General features: G+C 32.2%; 2 protein-coding genes across 4 annotated transcripts; one reads left to right on the forward strand and one right to left on the reverse strand.

The window, feature by feature from the left end:
* Positions 1-3,919: 3,919 nt before the first annotated feature.
* Positions 3,920-13,010, reverse strand: LOC110619420 (vacuolar protein sorting-associated protein 36). Of its 3 annotated transcripts, XR_002488672.2 has the most exons (10): positions 12,295-13,010; positions 12,016-12,219; positions 10,684-10,777; positions 10,497-10,554; positions 10,294-10,363; positions 9,209-9,344; positions 9,040-9,124; positions 4,387-4,455; positions 4,158-4,301; positions 3,920-4,077 (listed from the first exon to the last, which is right to left on the reverse strand). XR_002488672.2 is itself a non-coding variant. In XM_021762854.2 (9 exons), the coding sequence occupies exons 1-8, from the start codon at positions 12,910-12,912 to the stop codon at positions 4,401-4,403; spliced, it is 1,320 nt and encodes a 439-aa protein (XP_021618546.1). In that variant the 5' UTR covers positions 12,913-13,010; the 3' UTR covers positions 3,920-4,301; positions 4,387-4,400. The 3 variants fall into 3 exon arrangements, 2 of the variants coding, with proteins under 2 accessions (XP_021618546.1, XP_021618545.1); XM_021762854.2 differs by having other exon boundaries at positions 3,920-4,301; XM_021762853.2 differs by having other exon boundaries at positions 3,920-4,455.
* A 6,192-nt stretch (positions 13,011-19,202) lies between these two features.
* Positions 19,203-21,164, forward strand: LOC110618431 (probable pectinesterase/pectinesterase inhibitor 46). Its single transcript, XM_021761562.2, has 2 exons — positions 19,203-20,257; positions 20,367-21,164. The coding sequence occupies exons 1-2, from the start codon at positions 19,216-19,218 to the stop codon at positions 21,041-21,043; spliced, it is 1,719 nt and encodes a 572-aa protein (XP_021617254.1). The 5' UTR covers positions 19,203-19,215; the 3' UTR covers positions 21,044-21,164.
* Positions 21,165-21,767: the final 603 nt, after the last annotated feature.

Genomic DNA, 21,767 nt, shown 5'->3' on the forward strand with positions numbered 1-21,767 from the left:
ATATATATAACAGAACAAGACACTATATCTTACCCTTAATAGACATGTATTTTTCTAATTTTGTTTGCCTTCTAACATCTATGAGCATCAAAACTCTACGTTTTACCATATGAACTTAAGGCTCTGATACCAACCTCTAACAATCATAAAATCGGACTGGTATAAGCACTAAAATTCAAATCAACTTAAGGTCGTCAGAATCTATAGCAAGCCTAACATATATACCGGTACACCTGATAGAATCCATTATGATCTTAAAGTATACATGAAAATATTATTATAAATCAAACTAAGCACATGAAGTAACATATTTGCATAATGTAAATATGCACTAGGAGTTGTCATCAAATACTTTATGCATACAATATTCACATGTAACATAGTTTGATTTAAACATAAGTTTAGAAATTTGAAACTTTTCCAAGAGATCATATGAATTAGGATCCAAAACTAATAGGGCATTACACAATACTAATCCACTAAGAGTTTTATATGTCCACTACATGAACTATTGTGTAAAAGGACTATACCCCAAGGCTCTGAGACTTTCAACTCTATCTCTGATTCTACAAACCTAGAGTTAGGGGAAAAGAATAATACACTAGAATAGCTTAGTGAGTAGAAACATTCATAAAATAATCAATTTATCAAATTAGATGCTCATATGTATGCAACTTATCATAAAGATTTCACGTCTTAGTGGATTTATCACCAATGGCCCTACATATATCCAATGGTTTCCAGTCCACAATGAGTGCTTCTCAAAACTTTCTCTTAAATAAATCATAATTTATGGTGCCAGAAGTATCAAATAGGCCACTTGATCTTTCACTTAACATAATGCTAAGAGCGTAGAATGAGTTTTGACCTTGACTCCCATATCTATCATATCATAATCATACCATAATATATCAAGAGGGCTGATGGGTTATCCAATATCCATCTAATATTAACAGATAAAAGTGCAGTACAACATATTTGTGATTCTAATGCAAGCAACCTAAAATCATTCATGACATTCTAATGCATGAGCATACTTTGAATTAAATCGTTTAAATGTAGGTTCAATGGTTGAAGTTACCTTTGATGGCCAAACCTGGGGCTTACAAAAATCTTACAGCTTGTTGTTCATCGACTTTATACAACTCAAACTCTCTTACAACAACCTTACAACATACCAATAACCTTAGGAAAACTTTAAAGCAAAAGCTAAATAAATATGCATCCCCTCGTACCATCTTTTCAAGAGATTCCTAAAATATTAAGCACCTAAAACCATAATAAAAATTTAATCCTTTATCTAGCCATCAAATCCACATGCAAGCACAAAGATTCACTTCTTGTACTCAAAAAACACAAATATGGAGCAGAGCTCTTTAGATCTTATTTTGTAGGAAAATTTATAATTTAGTCCCTAAGTATTGCCATTATTAATAAGTCAGTCCTTGCATTTTCAGAAACCTATTAAAACGTCCTTAACTTTTCTCTTCGTTAACAAAATAATTCTTCTGTCATCTTTTCCGTTAAAAATAGATAAAGGATGAGAGAGAAAAATTTTAAAATCCAATTTTGTCCTCAAATAAAATCCCTTATTTAGTTCTTGGATATTACTATTATTAATAAGTCAGCCCCTACATTTTCAAAAATCTATTAAAATGTCATTATATTTTCTCATATATATTAAAACGTCTTTATTATTTCTTTTCGTCAACGAAATAGTCCTTTCTCCTCCTCCTTAAAAAAGAAGAAAAAATAGAAGTAAAAGAAGAAAAAGAAGATGATGATGATGAAGAAAAAGAAGAAGAAAAAGAAGAAGAAAGAGAAGAAGATGATGATGATGATGAAGAAGAAAAATCTCCTCCTCCTCCTTAAAAAAGAAGAACAAAAAGAAAAATAAAAAAAGAATCAAAAAAGAAGAAAAAAAGAAGAACCGAAGAAGAAAAAAAGAAGAACCAAAGAAGAAGAAGAAGAAGAGGATGAAGAATCAATGAAGAAGAATGAGGAGGAAAAGAAGGGGGATAATTTAGTTTTTTACTATATTTTTAACGGCAGAAATAGACGGAAGAATTATTTTGTTGACGGAGAGAAAAGATAAAGACGTTTTAATAAATTTCTGAAAATGTAGGGACTGACTTGTTAATAATGGCAATACCCAGAAACTAAATTATAAATCTCCCTATTTTGTAATAGAACTAAAATATTATTATTAATAAATTTGAATTTCTTTTATGTTTCTCTCTACTTATTTCCTTGTTCCTACCACATTGCATGGCCTCAATTTCAAAAACAATGTGTTTCTTCCTTGTAACCTTCCATATTGAAGGGTTCACCGTGGAGAGTCGCTTTCAACTGTTGAAGCTCGTTCACGCCAATAGCTAGGCTACTTCATTTCATGTTCTTCCTTTCGTTCCTCTGTTGATTTGGAAATTAGTGATTTCAATGAAGCATTTTAATTGTTTGATTTAGAAATTTACTTATATTATAACCCTAATCAATTTCTCTAATTAAGTGAAATAATAATATAATATACCATCAGTGGGGAAGCTACTGACCGAAGGAGTGCCCCTTCTGCTTTTTAATATTAATTTTTTAAAATTTATTTAGTCCTGTAATATAAAATTAATATTTGCCCCTTTTCCTTAAAAAAATTTATACTTTTTTCTTCAAATTAAAAATAAAAAGACAAAAAATACATTTTATATCTCACAATTTTAGTATTTTAATTTTATTTGTCACACTTATATATATAGAAGAATAATTTTGTATTACAAAAATAGTGAATCAGAATTAAATATTAATAGTTTGTTAAATATTTTTAAGCATATATATTAAAAAGATGTCTATGATAATATTAATAATTATATATTATAGTCATACAAATAGGAAATATATATTTTATAAAAAAATATTAGAAATCTTTGATATTAACTTTTTTATTTCTATAAAAATGATTTTTAAATAGGGAAAAAAATGCTATAAAATTTTGTTGATAAATGATCAGATTTATTTTTTTTTAATAATTTAATCGTAAATTTCAACACTATTTTTATATGTTTCTTATAATAAAATAAATCTAATTATATTTTTACATTGATTAAAGTTAAAAGTATAAATATTGTTTAGGCTATTATAATTTTTTTTGTTTATTTTACTACATTAAAATTAAATAACTCATGTTATTAAATTGTTTTTAAAATAATTATTTATTTATTTATTATTTTTCCATGCATATTAAAGACGAATATATTAATCAATTAATAAATAAAATATATTTTAAAAAAATAAAATCATTTATAATTTAAAACGATCTAAAATTCTTACAGGATAAAAAAAGAATTACCATTTGTCCTCCTTAATTTAAAATTTTAGTTTCGTCTGTGGTATTAAATTTTAGTTTCGTCACTGTATACCACAGATTGTGATGTAAGGCATCCCCTCAAATTTAATTTTAAAATTAAATACAATTACAATAAAATTTTTTTTGAAATTTTGGACAATTATATTAAATTCTAAAAATATAGATTAAATCATAAATTTTCCAAATAGAAAATGTATACTTAATATTAATATATAAGATTGGGCAAAGTGGGAGAAAATGGGTTCAGGAGATGCAAATGCATACTTGCCCATGCAAAATCTTCTGAAAATTCTTAAAATAATTATTAATATAAGAACATAATTGGATCTTTGAAAAAATTAAAAAAAAAATTCCTTTCGAAAAAGGGAAGCATTCAATTGGAATACGAAAACCTACTTAAACCTTCTATGATGAAATAATTCCAGCAAAAGAAAAAATAACAGAAAAAACCCATTGATTTAAGTGAAAAAAAAAATAGCAGCTAGCAAACACCCATTCACCACTTCTCCAGCTCCAATTCTGCTAGTTGGAATATTGAGAGAGACACCAATTTTGGTACACAAACAAATATTTGAGAAAAAATTATTATTGTAAATAAGTTGTAGCATATATGTGATATTCATTTAGACAAAAATTAGAATTGTATTCTGAATGAAATATGTATACACATTTCTGTAGCAAATTATTGGCCATGAATGCTCAGTTGCTTCCAGATGCATCTGATACAAAATGGTTCAGCTGTTTGAAAAGGTTTACCACGTCAACACAAGCAAATACAGTTCATATAGCGAATTCTCACCTTTGCTTCATCAATTGGAACGAACCATCCATCCATCCATCCATCCAGGACTTAAATGATAAAAAGCTGCAGCCTATAAGAAATAGCAGCTCTCCACGTACCAAACAATTCTGCCAATTGCTACAGAATCTCAAATCCCAACAACTGAAAGCACTGATGTATCAGGTGATCATGCTGGTCCGTTATCTTGACGGAAGAAAGATAAAAAAACTATAAAATCATATCTGACCTTACAGCACATGTTTACAAAGCAGATACGGCTCGAGCCCACAGAGAATAAATCCCATGATCTTTTACCCTGTAATGCAAGTGATAATCACAAAACATGCATAAGGCTTTCAATCAACTGTTGATAATGCAATCAAAACATTCAGTAATCACAGTGAGGAAAATACAAATAATGGGAGGGGAGGGACCATGGACTGGCTTGGAATTCAGAAACCCAAAAACATGAAGCTTTTTTTTTGGGGGGGAGCAGGGAGAGAGAGAGAGAGAGAGAGAGAGAGAGAGAGAGAGAGAGAGAAGGGGCAAAAAAGGAAGAAAAAAAAAACTCCAGAATGAAGAGACAAGTATGTAGAAGTCCAAGGTTTGCAGATAAGGAACAAGAACTCTCATCAAAGCTACAACTTGCAGAAACCAATAGAAAAGATTGGCCATGTTTAAACGAATGCAGTCAAAGTAAGATAGCAAGGCCCAAAGCGTATCATTTGGGACTTCTCTAACTTTGAACTGCAGACCACCACATAACACACACACATACAAAATAAAATAAGATGTTCACGGATAGGGATATAGGTGTCAAATCAATATTTGAATCGAGAATCAAAATCCTAATTTTTTGAATCAAGAATAGAGAATTGAATCAACCGTAAGATTTGGTACAACTTTTGAAAAATAAAAAAAAATTATATATATATTTCCTATTAACTTTATTAAAAGATATTAAACATTTAATAGTAGATAATTAATATGTATATATATATACATATGTATATATTTTAACTCCAAATCATGTACTAAACATAAAATCAAAGTCAACCTAATGACTGTGTTATGGCCAACTCAAAGTACCAAACTAGCAAGTCAAAATTTTAAAATGAAAATAATTAAAACTATCTTGGGCTACATGCACATTCTTCTTTCATTAATTTGTTATCCTTCTCTTGAGTTTTGTCTTCCAACCCCCCTATTTTGGATTTAGCCATTTGTGGCCCTTATAAATTGATGAATCAATTGATACATGATGATTCTTATAATTTACACAATTCCTGTCCAATTCTTGGCTACTTATGGTTCACCCATCGATTTGCATCATTATGCTAATGATTTGATACGCATGTCCTATTTGTACGCTTTCCACTCCGTAAGCATTTCTTAAGGATTCCTATCGATAAAAGAAATAAATTAAGATCAAAAGTGGATAAGTAACAGCTAAAAATAGACCCTCAAATTTTAGACAATGAGGCACAATCCTTTTTGCTTCTTCCAATTTCCAGCCTTTCAAAAATGCATATTGAATTAGAAATGAATTTACCTATTCGAACCTGGCCTTTTTCACCTTAATTAAGATCAATCCCCTTGTAAAAACTCTGAAGATTTCTGAATTTTCTATGTATTTCTCTAAATGACTGACTGTTACACACATATAGATTACAAGATTCTTGAGTATGGAAATACTCTACAATTAAGACAAGATATGCTCCTACTATTACTCCTATAATCATGCTATCTATCAAGGCAAACTAACCTACAGCTGTACATATATATCCACCCAAACTCCTATATTCTGTGGGTGCACTATGCCTCTTCCATTTTCTATACTTATGAACATCATCTTTACAAGATTAACAATTAATGAAAATTTTTCCCTTGACTTGGGCATATCAGTCAAGCCAACATGTTATTTATCAGAACTCACAGATATTCATGCTATCTATCAAGGCAAACTAACCTACAGCTGTACATATATATCCACCCAAACTCCTATATTCTGTGGGTGAACTATGCCTCTTCCAATTTCTATACTTATGAACATCATCTTTACAAGATTAACACTTAATGAAAATTTTTCCCTTGACTTAGGCATATCAGTCAAGCCAACATGTTATTTATCAGAACTCACAGATATCCTTCAGCCCTAATACTACATAAGTTAACAAACAAATGTTTGTACCATATTGGGGGTTCAACAAATTTGTAATGCTGATTCATATTTGGGGTTGCCTTTATTAATAGGTTGCAACAAGGAGGCGTTTGAATTTGTTGTAGATGGGGTGTGGAAAAGACATTGGGATTGGAAGAAGAAATTGCTCTCAAAAGCTGGCACAGAAATGCTTGTGTACAATGGCTCAAGCAAAATTGAATCATGTAATGAGTGTTTTTGGTGTTGTCAATGGAGATTTGTAATACCTAGGAATGGCAAATGAATAGCTTTTGTTGGGAGAATAGTGGAAAAGGAAATGGTATTCGATGGGTGAACAGGGATAAATTGTAAGCATTAGAACCATGGTGGTTTATCCTTTAAAAAGCTTTGTATTTTCAATCTCGCTCTACTACCTAAGCAAGTATGGCGATTTCTCTGAAGACCTACCTCTTTGGTTGCTCGTATTTTTAAATCACGTTATTTTCCTCATACTTCTTTTTTGAAGCATCTATGGGCAATAATCCAAGTTATACATGGTTATATTGAAGACTTGAAGACTTTTAAAGGTTGGATATTGTCCTCGCATTGGGTCAAGAGAAAGCACATGTATATGGGGAGATCCTAGGTTACCCGATAAAGAGGAACCTTATACAAGGACTCCTAGCCATAAGGGTATGGATAATGCTATGGTCAGAGACTTAATGGTGCCTTTTGGATATGTTTGGGATACTTGATTAATTTTAGAGATTTTTTATGCAAGAGATGCTGTGTTAATTTTCTCCATTCCTTTGAGCCATCAAAATACTACTGATATGTGGATGTGGCAATGGGATAAAAGAGGAATTTATATGGTCAAAAGTGGTTATTGGACGTAGTATTCTTTGATTCACAATTCTGTTAGTGGCTCTCAAATTGTCTAAATCTATTTGGAAGCATTTTTGGAGAGTTAAGGTTCCCTCCCAAGTGAAACATTGTCTTTGAAGAGCTGTTTGGGTGTTTTACCAACTAAAATAAACACTAAGAACGTGCCATGTTGTTGCTCTTGATTATGGATTACAAAGATGAGTTTGTTATGCATGCTTTATTTGTTGGGGGCTGTGTGCTGTTGTATCTCCATCATTTTGTCATGTTGTGGATAGGGTGATTGCTCTTCTGCAAAATAATGACTTAAAAATGATTTTAGGATGCTTTCATGTTGGTTTGGTATCTATAGAAACACCGCAATCTGGTTGTTTGGCAAGTGTTAGATAAGAGGATGGCATTGTTGTACACCAAGCTAAGATATCGACTGCAAGAATGGAGGCATACTCATCAACAATTGCATTCTGCCTCAAATTTAGTGGTGTCATCTCACATTGTCAGGTGGCGTCCTCCAGTTAAATGCAATGTTGTAGATGCTTCAATTGACAAAGCATGTAGTAAATCTGGTTTTGGATGGTTGTTACATGATCATCATATTCAGTCATTTTCTTCTTGGAGGGTAACAGCCAATTTTGGAAACTTTTGATGTGGTTTGGCTGAGATCTTGTGTTATGAAAAGCCCATATTTGGTTAAAAATGATTCTTTAGAGACAGATTCTCTGTTTGGTGCATAGCCTTCGCTCTAACAAACCCTAATCTGACTTATTATAGTCAAGTGATTGACGATTGTAAAGCTCTTCTTGATGAGCTTGTTAATTGTATTTTCTCTTTTATAAGAAATCAGTGAATCAGTGTGCTCATGTAATGGCAAGGGCAACTGTTTCTTTGTCTAGCTTGGTTGATCGGGGGCTTCCCTCCATCTATCCTTGTTGATGTATTGCACTATGATTTAAGTAATTTATGAAGCTTGTTTGCTTTTGCTTTTAAAAGTAAATAAATGAATAAACTGTCACATTAATTAACCAAAGGGGAAAGAACACTGGTGGAGTGGGCACAACATGCACAAGGCAAATAGACAATAGGTATAGTTTTTACTACATTAAATACATTAATTTGAATAAATTTAACAATAAAATTTAGTAAATAATAAGGAAGTGATTTAAAAAAAAATGCTACCACTAGAAAAATAAAAACTTCATGACTAATTATTAATGAGAAGTGGAATTAAGAATAATAAAATTGCATCTAATTATATTTTTTAAAAAAAACAAAGAAATTTTATTAATTTAAAATTTTTTAATAAGTTTTAATTAAAAGGGAAGCTTATTATTCTTCATTCTTTTTGTTTTGTTTGAAAATGCTTTTGAAGGTAATATATTATTTAATGTGGTTTTATTTATTGTCATATTCTCTATCTAAGTGTGATCTATAATGTAAAACAGTAAAGTTATATCATTAATAATATAATATATTAAGTAGAACAAAGAAAAACGCAAAAATGTCACACATAACATTAAAGTTTTGCCTTTAATTTTCCTCATCTTTGGAAGAATTGAGTTGTGTTTCTTTTCTCTTTTTTATTATTTTATTAAGCAACCAATAAATAAAATGTAAATTATAGCTGGTCTTAGGATAAAATTTTTTAACAAATGTCATAATTTAATTAGTTGAATAGAAAAAAATTTTAATAAAAGATTTCATATATAATATAAAGAATTTCAAATATTCTTAAGCTTCTTCAAAGTGCCGCCACTGAACTATTTGGCTCTGTCCCCGGAAACGATAGCCTCAAAAAGAAGGCAAACATGTGGAGATAATGAGTGTACGTATAGAAAATATTGGCAAATAAGCAAAAGCAAGTACAGACTCTTTACTTACATGTGCATGTCATCAGAATTGATTTCAGGAAAGAGATTAATGTAGAAGCGAAAGCCATCAGGGCTTATATCCCTACATAGTATACCTGCCAATAATTTCCCATGACATAAGTTAAATATTAAATAGGCTATACTATTAGCACATCAAAGAAAGGTGTACAAAAACACACCTCTGCTCTCAGCAGTTAGAAGATGCTCCTTAGCCATAGCTGGAGCAATACCCAAAGTCATTGCAGCATCACTAGCAGTAATTCCACCTTGGAGGGCATCAGGCTGTGTAACAAGGGTTTTGATTCGAGCAAAAACCTAAGAGAGATTTCACGAGCTAGATAAGTAAATATAGAGATGTAGTGTGATGAATCAAATTAGTAAGGTAAACCATAAAATTGTTAAAATATGTTATCTTATGCCAGCACCTATATCTCCAAATAGCAAATTTGAACAATGCATATAGTATTAGTTATGCTGAAGTGAAATTTCATTTAATATAACCCAGATAAAATCTCCATAGAAATTAATGCTAAGTGAAAGCCCCATTTTGATCAAGTCTACTTTGCCCAAGTTACAAACATCATAACTGAGAATTTTAGTTAACTAATCAAAAGAGACAAAGAAAGAATGAAAGAACAGAAATTGGATTTGACAGCTCGATTATTCTCTCAAGTTACTGTATAAATACTGATTATAGAAATCCAAATAGCAAAAAACATTTAGAAGCACTATATAAGCATATAACAAAATATTCCAATGACACTTGTGGTCTTCCACATAAAAAATGATCGACTGCCTAGATGCTTATCAATCAAGCAGTCAAACACTTTTCCTAATTTACCCAACCCAGTTGATCGCATAGCTAATTCTTCCCAACCCAGTCAACCACACTGGGCGCTAGACATGTATCACATTCGAGTCTCAAAAATGAGAGAACTTGCAAAATGTGCAGTTTTACCAAGTCAAAACAGGAAAAAATTTGGATATAACATTTTATATGAGACAGCTTATTGATTCCTTGAATCCAATTTTATGACCTTTAAAATTTTGCCTTTTTTCTTTCCTCATAAAATATTATCGGTTTCCTCATCATTAACGAGTCATATTTATCACAGTGAGGTTCACAGAATTTCACTTTTAAGAATTTTCTTAGTTCAAAGACTATTTCCAAGAGTAAAGTAAATAAGCTACCAATATGAGCCTTTAGCTAATTGTACCATTCCACTCAAAAAACAGATGTAAATATGAAGTTAAAAGAGATCACCTCCTCATCACTATGGGACTTGTTCTGGATGACCATGACTCCACTATCAAACTTTCGAAGCATGACTGGTCTGTCAAACAAAGTACAATCATATAAAAGACAAGGAATGTTTAAGGAAAAAAAATATTGTCTCCAAATACTTAGTCTAAATATTTTTTAATCCAAAATGAACAACCATAATCAGTTGAAGACATCATACTTACGCATCAAATTTCTCCCAAAGAGTACATGCTTGCAACAAATCCTCAGGTGAGATCAATTCTATGAAAATATTTACAAAATGAAAACCCATTCTTTCACTATATCATTTAAGTGCTGCTACAAAATTAAAAACTCATGAAATGAAAATATTTTCAACAAAATAAAGCACATTATGCTATCAAACAAAACCTGTGCCCCGAGCACGATTAAAGAGACAATAGATATCTATAAGATTGATCATTCCTCCAGCTCTTACTAATGGAATTCTGACAAAATCTGCCAACTGAATGTCAAAAAGAATTAATAAACAAAAGTAGCTTTGTTCTAGGAAAGAAGAAGATATATCAGAAATTCTACTTTAACTAAAGATATTACCAAATTAATGAAAACAAGTAATATAAGATCTACACTACAAAGATGCAGAAAGAAAAGCTATTGAGGCCAAGGAACAACAAGATTGCTAGGGAAGTGCCGCATAGAAGGAGCAAAAGTGAGAAGCAATTATTTTCTCTAGGACAGTATAGCTGTTAAGAGAGAGAGAGAGAGAGAGATAGAGAGATGAGGTTGGAACTGTATGCACAGAGCCAGATAGCTCCAATGTAACGCATTCCAAATACCAATATAAAATGTAGAACTCTCCTCTTATTTTCTCTTTATTCCTTCATTCCCTCTTTCTCTATTTCCTAACTAGTTTCTACTCTTTTATGGACTTGAGAATGTTGAACACTCTAGCACTTGGGAGAGAAGAGTTTTTGTACACTTCATAATTTTAGAGACCTAGAATAGGAAACTAGAATACAAAACTCCTATTTATTTATAAACTTCACCTTAAAAAGATGTAGGGTCTTTGAAAAGATTCTGGTTAATACCATTATATGTAAATACCAAAACTCATCGCTTGAAAACATCTGCTATGCAATTTTCAACATCCGTTAGCAGCTTAGCATAAAAAATCAGTTTCCCCACTCCCACCACTTTGACACTGGAAGGCAGTAAAGGAAAATCATTTCAACAACAAGTTTTCACTCCCTTGAATTCCCAATACATAAAAAAATGTTTTTAATAAATTAATAGGTTCTCAATTCAGGTTAATTCCCAATCCATTGAAGTTTATGGTTGGCATATCCAACATAAACGTGCAAGCACAAGGAGAGATAATAACACTTTTAGTTTCTGCAAGGGAAGCTTGGTCATTCAGACCATCTTCCCCAAACAAATTGCTACTAGGACATCCTTTTACCAATTGCATTAAATTTTGTTGAACAACTTCACATTCCTGTGCTGCCTTAAGAGAAGCTGATAAAGCATGATTTGTGAAAAAATGTTCTGATACAAGGTTGAAAAAATATATATATAACTTTGCATAGCAATAGAAAATCCAAATGATAATATGACGTTGCATCACAAAATTTGACCTTTCACTCTATCACACGCACCATACTGAAATAATATTATGAAGTTCGTCCATGAGATTCTACAAATCGGGTAAACATTCAAAGATGAGTGTAAAGAAAAAGAAACCTGTCGAGATAACTGCTGATGATAAAGGGCACCCGCAGATTCTTTTGTGACTGGAGATATGATACCAACACTTAGCAACCAATCCTGCATCTCCTCTTTAGAACCCATTTCCTCATCATTAGCTGCTGATGTTTGCGAGTTTGAGCCAGACAAGAGCTTTTGCCTCATTTTCTCTGCTAGCATCACCATCTCTTTAGCTTTGCTCTGAAAACTCAACAAACTTCTAAGAACATGAAGCAGACAAACCAAAAACAACTAACATTAAGGGAATGTTATTACCATAAGCGCATTTAAGTCTTGGAAAGCTTCCTGTAAGCTCTTGTCCGTACTCTCCCACATCTCCTGTTCCTTCCTTAGAATCCCTGCAACTCCCACCAATCTTACTGACCCATCACTTGAATAAAACCCACCCGAATTAGAACTTGCACCAGATACCGCAGTCGCCACAGAACCATCCGTACTGGAACCCACAGTATCAGTCTCCCAAGCCCTTCCCCTCCAATTCTCAAAGAATTTGGGCAAAAACCCATCCCAGTCCCCCTTCCCTCTGGCCACCACTGTGACAACAAGGCTCTTGGAATTCAAGGAGACCTGGAAGCGAACACGAGGGGAGTGAAAGATGGCTTTGATGGACTTTTTGGGAGAGAATATATGGGTGATGAGGGATAGAGGGATTGCAATTGCATTGGAATGGGTTGTGGAATTGGAAGGAAGCCAGAGGAGGCGGTGGGTAGTGAGGATGAGGAGACCTGATTTGAAGGAAGGGAAGTTGGGATCATCGTCAGATTCAAGGTCTACGGCGGAAAGTAGTTGGCACTCAACCTCGTTGGGAAGGAGCACTGGGCGGCCGCTGCTAGTGATAGATGCTGAGGGGAAGAAATTGTTGACGGTAGCCATAGAAGTTTCTATTCTATGCAGTTCTCTCTGTTTCTACTGCGTCATTCGTTAAGAAGCTTAGTGTTCTTGTTCTTCTTTTCTTTCTTTTTTTTTTTTTTTTTTGATAATTTTTTGTTGTTTGAAAGTAAAATTTAAAATTTTGTTTTGTTTAGTTAGGGGTGAAATAAATGAAGGCTTCATGTGATATTGATAAAATTATTTGTAGTATTAAATAATAATTTATTAAATAAAATCAATATTTCTTGTTATTTATAATTTAATTCATATCACATAAAAACGTCTGACAAATTATTTTTATATAAAGAAGAAAAAGTTTATTTTTATTGCATAATTTAAATTGCTATTGTTTTAAAATAAATAAGAAAAAATTATTTAGTCTCAAAATATGACAAATTTTACTAATCCATCTTTCTATTTTAAAAAATTATTAAAACGTTATTAATATTTTAAAAAATTTATTAATTAATTTTTTTATTAATTTTAACCATTAATTATTTTACTATATAATTTTTATAATTTTAAAAAATTTATTTAATTTTATTACTGGTTAGTCGCATTGCAAATTAATTGCTAAATTCGGCACCATACTCCCACAATAAAAAACGTAGCTAAATTATCATTAAATTAGTTGTCCGCATTTTGGACTATCTATTCTCACTATGCTTAGTAACAATTTAGAATTTTATTACTATTTACCGATCAAACAGTAATAAAAAATTGGGTGATGAGTAATTTTTTAAATATGTCTATTCCTATTCAGATCGTTATAAAATAGTTATTGATTGTTTACTACCTAAATATTCTTGAAGTTTTTTTTTTAAATTAATTTTAATTCACCAAGTACTCAATCATGTAAAACACACACAAAAAAAATACAGATAATAAGAATCATGTCTATGATATCAATATTGGAAAAACGAAAATTTTTCAAGATTTGAAAATAAATAAAAATATCAAAAACATTTTGTATCATATAGCAATACATAATCACACGATTAAGTGAATTATGCAAATATTTTCATCTTCAAATACGGATGGAGCATCTTCTACATTCTCTACAACTAAGGAATTTTCCTTATCATCACCCTCTATGGTGATATGGTTACATATATTGTCCTCCCTATTGTTCAACTCTTCTTTCTACTCTAAGCTTTAATTTGTGATCACTACTGCATATGTTTTCCTTTCAACATTTGACCTATAGTTACTATCCATTTAGAGCACATGTGAAAGGAACTTATTGCATTTATCCTTCAGGTCAACAGTAACAACATAGCCTTTAGCTTTGTTATTGTCATTTGAGGCATTGACTCCTAGCCTTATATGGACAGAAACCCTCTTTTGATTTGACTTACTTGACTTTTGCACCTTAATCTTATAAAAAATTGAGATCTTTGTAGGAGGATTACCAGGGTAGTAAAAAATTGAACCTTTATGCTTTTCTTTTACCTTCTCTATGGTTACATATTGTGTGGTCTCCTTATGAATCTTCAAATATAGTGGAACAGGGGTTTTATATCCAAGTCTAATTCATGATGATACCATAAAGTGAGTCTTTTCCTACCACACTAATTGAGACTTGGCTTGATTTCATGTATCCTGCTTTATGTCTTTTGTTATCAGCTTAATGGTGTTTTCTCTACCATATCCAACCGTAGCCAACAAGTTGTAAGCATTTGGATCAAAGCCATATGCCCTCTTGTTAGATAATTCTAGATGGTGTCATAAATCCTTTCAGTGGAGACATGACAATTGCAAAGGATTCCATACTTGTGATTGATAGAGTCAAGTCTTCTAACCCCTTCAAAATTTCATATTTATTGCTTAAAAGAGAAGATCAACTTATATGTGCGAGCTTCTTCTACTTTGCCCTTCAAATTAATCCCTTCCTCTTATCAATGCTTGAAGATAGATGTTTCCTTCTCAACTAGAGTCATCTCTATGTAGAATTTTGCATCAACAAAATGAGATTCTACTATCTTAAAAGGTTGACAATTAGCTTCTACCTTCTTTGCATGTCCATCTCTGCAGTATTTGAAACATTGATGCAGTGTAGAAGGAATAACCCTATTTTCGTGAGTCCAAGGTTGGCCTAATAGTTGTATGTGGTCCTATTATCAATAACATTAAACAATACACTTGATTCTATGTTATTAATGAGCATCTGAAGTGTGATCTTTCTAATGGCCCTTTGTCCACCCTAATTGAATCCTTGAATCATTGATCGACATTGCATCAATTTGCCTAAAGCTATGCCTAAATCCTTCATGGTTTTGAGAGGCATAATGTTGACAACAGACCCATCATCCACTATAATCCTATTAACCTTTTGTTCTCGAATGTAGCACTTAACAAATAATGGATGATTGTGCAGCTTAGTTCCTAGCAACAAGTCTTCATTCAAGAAATAAATATTTATCGCACACGAGTTGCACACAATTTTTTTAGCAGAAGAACTAATGTCCTTTATAGCTTCTCCATTCTCAGAGTTGTTTTCTTATGTGATAACATGGCAGGATGATTGTTTAAGATTCAACCAATAACACAATTTTTCTTAGAGACTACAAGGAATCGTGGCTTTTATGTGAAGCCATTTTCGATCATGCCTTGATTCAGTTTCCCCTCTCCCCTTTGGGACATTGCTCTCTTCATAGGCCTCTTCATTCTAGACCTGGTTAGGGATTGTTTTGGCAATAATCCTCTCTTCTTTTTACTCCTCTTATGAGTAACAATAGTCCATAAAATTCAACCTTTTTATTGTCTCTTAGTTTGATGCCTCCAGTATGTGATCAGTTGCTAATTGAGAATCGAGATAAGGTTTAAGTTAGAGATGCAGTACTACTCAGGACTTGAATTGGTTCAAAAGACCCAAACTTCAACATCGTGAGATATAGGCCAACATGCAAATTGATATTTCCAATAGTAGCCATATTTGAAGTGGCACCTTCTTCGTCAAAAGTAACCTCCCCTCTCGCATATAGTTCTATGATTTTATCCTTCAAGAAAAAGCACTTTTGTGCAGGATGGCTAATCAAGCGATGCTACCTACAAATATTTGGGTCATTCACATGATCAGACTCTTCAGGACGCTTCATCTCTAGCAGTTCAATGAGATTAGCTTGCAACAAATCATCTAGCATTCCTGGCACATTAGAATCAGAGAAAGGATATTGCTTCTATTGTCTCTCTTTCAAAGTGTTTTTCTTCCTATCATGACCTTTGTTAGCCTTTTCTTCTTTCTTCTCTTCTAACTTAGTATTAATAGATAACTTAAATGGCATTGTACTAAGAATCATGGATTGCTTCTTTTTTTTTTTTTTTCAGCTTTTGCTGGAACTTTGTCACTTTTTCAAAACTCATACTTTTCCTTAGCTTTCTTGGGTTTTTGCATTGAAAACCCTTGACTCTCTGCTGTAGTAATGATGAACTCTATGTCATATGCACGAGTAGCCAATTCTTCAAAAGTCTTGGGCTTGATGTCTTAAAGAATATACCTTAGCTCCCAATGCATGCCTTGTATACATATATCCAAAGCAGAAAAATCTGATAGGCAATCTTTGCAGTTCATACTTAAATTCCTCTACCTGTGAATGTAGTCGATCACAAGTTCTTCTGACCATTGGTGGGTGTTTATGAGGTCAATCATGCTCATGAGTTGACGAGTATTATAGTGATAAGGAAATTTTCTCTAGAGTTGTTGTCAACTATTATTGGTGCCTGGCTCTAAATCAGTGTACCAATCACAGGAATTTCCTTTCAATGGTCAAACAAGCTACTTAACCATGAGATCTCTCTTAGTATTAGTGTTATTGTAGGTTTCCACAAAGTGAGCCACATGTCGCCTTAGATTGCTTTTACCATCAAACTATTAAAACTTCGGAGGTTGATAATTAGCAAATATCTTCATGAGATTAATCTTTTTGGTGTAGGCTTAGCATATGTGTAAGAAGGTTGAGTGATACTTTCAACTTGATCCTTGATGATCCTTGAGTTGGTTTTAAGGAATCGAGCCACCAACAACAACTTGCAAGCCTTTTTACAACAGCAGCAGTGGAACTCTACAAGGCTTCTTGTAGAGTTTTTGTTTGAAGTTTCTTGATGGTAACTAGTACTTTCTCAGTCGACTCATCCACTTTGTTTATCAAATAAATAATCTGATTGACTTTTTCCTAGACTGAATCGACCAGTGTCTCAAAAGTTTGGTCATCTTGGCAATTTACTCTTCTAAAGAAGTTGTGTTGGTCATTATGATTGTCATGGTTTAAAATTTCTTAGATTTGACAGTAGCCTCAACAGTTATGGATGACTTTTCATTCACATTTTGTAGAGCCATTGGTGTCTGGATCATGGATGTGTTTTATATATAAATATCTTCAATTGATTTTTCTTTGATTTTAGCACCAAGGCTAGCATCAATAGTTAAGTGGACAGTGAAACTAGCAGGTGCATTTTCTTGTAAAACTATGGAAATTGATTTTTGATAAAGAAAAGAGATAAAAAGTAGAGAGGTCTCACTAGGCATATCAGAAACACAAATTTCATATTTAAAATTAAAAACAAGAAAAATGTGAAACAAATATCAATTTAATCAAGAAAAGCAAGGCTCAATATCCAACAATGAATTTCTTGAGATAAAAAACTCGATTCTTTGATTATTTTCTTTGACTTGTGTGATTCAAGAGCTTGAAAATTTTATTCTTGAATTGTCCGAGAAAATTTATTCGATTTGGAAAAGAAGGACATGAATATGTGGTAGTTTGAAATTTAGATGAAAGGTCCGAATAGCCGATAACTTTTAGTCTTGATAAAGCTTTCATAGCTTGAGATTTGATATTCTTCTTGATCCTCTTTGAACATAAGGCCTCTCTATTTATGCAGAATTTGGAACAAGAGTTCCGATTGATCATTAATCATTTTATTAATTGATTTGTCACTTTTAATTGGATAATAAGACTTTTTTAATTGGTAAATTTATATGATAGATATTTAAATAGATTTATTTAATAAAATTAAATCTAACTTAAAAATTATTAAATAAAATTTGTGAACCCAAAATACATATGACATTTTATAATTGGAATATAATTTTTTAATTCCTACAATATATATATAATTTTATATTATCTTTTATTTTTATACTTTTAAAAATAATTGCAACCATAAATATATTAAATTACTTTATACTTCTTATTTATATAAGTGCAGAACATGTTAGTTATATAATTTTAGATATTAATTATAAATTATATAGTTTAATTAAAAATTATATAATTAATAAACATATATGTAACATTTAAATAATAATAATAATAATATTAATTGATTCAAAAATAATAATAATATTAAAAATATATTATATATAATTCTCTAATATTAATATTATTATTGTTTAAATGTTATTATTATTAGATGTTAAATTTGAAAATTATTTCTTATTTTAAAATAAACATAAGAATCTAGCATAAGAATGTAATAATGTTGTAATAGTTAAGATTTAAATTAAAATTTTTCATAAAAAGGATTTGAACTAAAATAAAAATTAAAAGTAAAAGAGAATCAACTGAAACCGAACTAAAATCTGGCCTAATGAAATCGAATCGAACACCCTGATATAACGATCAGGTCTAGGGGTGAGCAATCCGTCGATTCGGTTTAAAATCGAATTGAATTAAACAAATCAAAAATCAAAATTTTGATATTTATGAAAATTGAACCAAATTGATTTTGATCAGAAATCAAATTGAACCGAACCGATCTGATTCGATTTGATTTAATTTGATTTGATCGATTTAAATTTTTAATAAATTTTATATTTTTTACGCTTTATTTTTATTATTTTAAAATTTAATTGAAATATTTTAATTTTAATATGATATAATCTCTTAATATTATTAAAAATAATATATTATTATTACTAATAAGTTCGGTCTAATTTTTTAATTTTTTTATAATTAAAATCCAATCAAATTAAAATAATTAAAATTTTAAAATTAAAAATTAAATTAAATTTAAAAAAATAAAAAATAAATTAAAATTTTAAATTAATTTAATTTGAACAATTTTTTCCATCCACCCTGCCAAGCCCAGCAGGGGAGAGAATTTTGCACAACTGATAAAATGCTTCAACATGACAAGCACTCCAGCATTTCAATAGACTTTTCTCAAATATTATAATCAACTTTCTGCGATATAGTGCCTCGCACGTTTACTCTTGAAATAATTATATCTTTGTTTTCTGTTGTATAAAATCGGCCCACCCACAATATCCAGCGCGCCAAGTACAACGACAGAATATTGCCAAACATGTCTTCTTTGAAGGCCTATGGGAAAGTTGACGAAGCTGAGCAAGCGAGACTCGACGCTCGTCGAAGAACCCGAAAGAGAATCACCATCATAAGCATATCTTCAATATTGCTTGTCACCACTGTGGTGGCAGCCGTGGTAGGAACTCGGGCTTCTAGTGGGAATTCAGAAAATGGTGGCGATCAAGCTAAATACCTTTCTGCATCAGTTAAGGCAGTGTGTGATGTTACATTGTATAAAGATTCTTGTTACAGCAGTCTTGCTCCTCTGGCTAAATCTAACCAGCTTCATCCTGAAGAGCTCTTCTCGTTGTCAATTCAAGTAGCCATGAATGAGCTATCGAAAGCCTCTCAATATTTCTCTACCAAGAGTGGTTCGCTTTTCGGTGGTGTCACAGATAGTATGACCATTGCAGCCCTTAAAGACTGCAATGATCTTCTGGGTTTGGCGATGGACCATTTAAATAGCTCATTGTCCTCGGCTGGTGATGTCTCTATGCTCGATGCTGTGGATGATCTCAGAAGTTGGCTAAGTGCTGCTGGTTCTTCTCAACAGACATGCATTGATGGGTTAGGGGAGACAAATTTAAAGAATTATGCTCAGAATTATCTCAAAACTACTTCTGAATTAACTAGCAATAGCCTGGCCATTATCACATGGATTTACAAGGCTGCAAGCTCAGTGAAGATGAGACGTTTAATGAACTATGGCGAACAAGAAAAGGTGGAGATGCCCAAGTGGCTGCATCAAAGAGATCGTCAACTACTTCAAACTAAAGATTTGAAAAAGATGGCAGACGTTATTGTTGCTCAAGATGGATCTGGAAAGTACAAAAGAATCGGCGATGCCCTTAAATCTGTTCCAAATAAAAGCAAGAAGAGGTTCGTCATCTATGTGAAGAAAGGAATTTATAATGAAAATGTTCGTGTTGAGAAATCAAAATGGAACGTCATGATTATCGGTGACGGAATGGATGCAACGACAGTGTCTGGAAGCCTCAACTTTGTGGACGGGACTCCCACGTTCTCATCTGCAACTTTTGGTAACTACAATTTCTTTCTTCTTCTTTAATTGTGAGAAACATGTTACGGCATGTCAGAGATATGGGCTTCCAGAACACGTTCTCAAATACTATCTTTGTGAATTTGCAGCTGTGTTTGGCAAGGGCTTCATTGCCAGAGATATGGGCTTCCAGAACACGGCCGGTGCCAATAAGCATCAAGCGGTGGCATTGATGTCAAATGGAGACCATTCAGTCTTTTATCAGTGCAGCTTCAACGCTTTTCAGGATACTCTCTACGCACATTCCAACCGTCAATTCTATCGAGAATGCAACATATACGGAACCGTCGATTTCATCTTCGGAAATTCAGCCGTTGTGATTCAAAACTGCAAAATACTTCCCCGGAAACCTATGCTCGGACAACAGAACACCATCACAGCCCAAGGAAGATTTGATCCGAATCAAAATACTGGGATTTCAATCCAAAATTGCACCATACAACCATTCGGAAACTTGACTACAACCAAAACTTTCCTGGGACGACCTTGGAAAAATTACTCAACCACTGTATATATGAACTCCATGATGGGAAGCTTGATCGATCCCAGTGGATGGCTGCCGTGGACTGGGAATACCGCACCTCCTACCATATTTTACGCAGAATATCAGAATCTTGGACCTGGTGCTTCAACGAAGAATAGAGTCAAATGGAAGGGCTTGAAAAGTATTACCAAGAAACTGGCTAGCCAATTTACTGTCAAGGCGTTCCTCAAGGGGGACACGTGGATCCCACAAACGGGCATTAGCTATAATTCTGGTTTATGATCCATGCTTTTGGCGGAGATATATGTTACACTAAGTTTTTTATTTTTCAATATTTTTCTTCTTCCTTGGTTTTTTCGTTTTGCTTTTGTTGACTGTAAACAAATTTTATTTCATCTCTTTATTGACCCTTGAATAATTAATATCACAAGATTTAAATTATAATTTTAAGTTATTAAGTATTACTTCCAGGAGCAGAAGGGGCTAATGTTCCTTGAGTTCCTAATATAAATTTAGGATTGAAAGATAAAATTTATCTCTAAATTATATAGTATAGAATAAAAATATTAAACTTAATTTTTTATTAAAATTGCTCTAAACTTTTATTAAAACAATAAATAAAATAAAACTAACTTTCCATTAAATTTTGGCACAATAAGTCGATTTTTAAAAATTTCAAATTGGCATTATGTGCCTCATCTATGTGGCATGCCAGCTGGAATGTTTTATTTTTTTTTTACATGCCCACTTGCCACAACACCCAACCATAGTAAATAATTCATTTTTAGTGCAAATAACAGGTTCGGTTCGGAAACGAAAGAACCGAAACTAAATTCAATCTTCATCCCAATCTCAGATTTCCCATTTCCACAATGGAATCAATCGCAATCTCAATTCCTATACAAATTTCACAATAACAATTTTATCCAAAATGAAATAGAAATACAAGTATTCTCAAATAAAGAAGAAGAAGTAAATAATCAAAGGCTTAAATGTACAGATCAAA

This window comes from Manihot esculenta, chromosome 7, assembly GCF_001659605.2.
Source record: "Manihot esculenta cultivar AM560-2 chromosome 7, M.esculenta_v8, whole genome shotgun sequence".
Classification (NCBI taxonomy): Eukaryota; Viridiplantae; Streptophyta; class Magnoliopsida; order Malpighiales; family Euphorbiaceae; genus Manihot; species Manihot esculenta.

Coding starts and splice junctions, on each gene's coding strand:
- LOC110619420 (XM_021762854.2), bottom strand. CDS start 12,912: ATGGCTACCGTCAACAATTTCTTCCCCTCAGCATCTATCACTAGCAGC. Junction 10,778..12,015: donor ATCAGCAGTTATCTCGACAG/GTTTCTTTTTCT, acceptor TTTGACATTCAG/TTGGCAGATTTTGTCAGAAT. Junction 9,125..9,208: donor TCTAACTGCTGAGAGCAGAG/GTGTGTTTTTGT, acceptor AATTATTGGCAG/GTATACTATGTAGGGATATA.
- LOC110618431 (XM_021761562.2), top strand. CDS start 19,216: ATGTCTTCTTTGAAGGCCTATGGGAAAGTTGACGAAGCTGAGCAAGCG. Junction 20,258..20,366: donor GTTCTCATCTGCAACTTTTG/GTAACTACAATT, acceptor GTGAATTTGCAG/CTGTGTTTGGCAAGGGCTTC.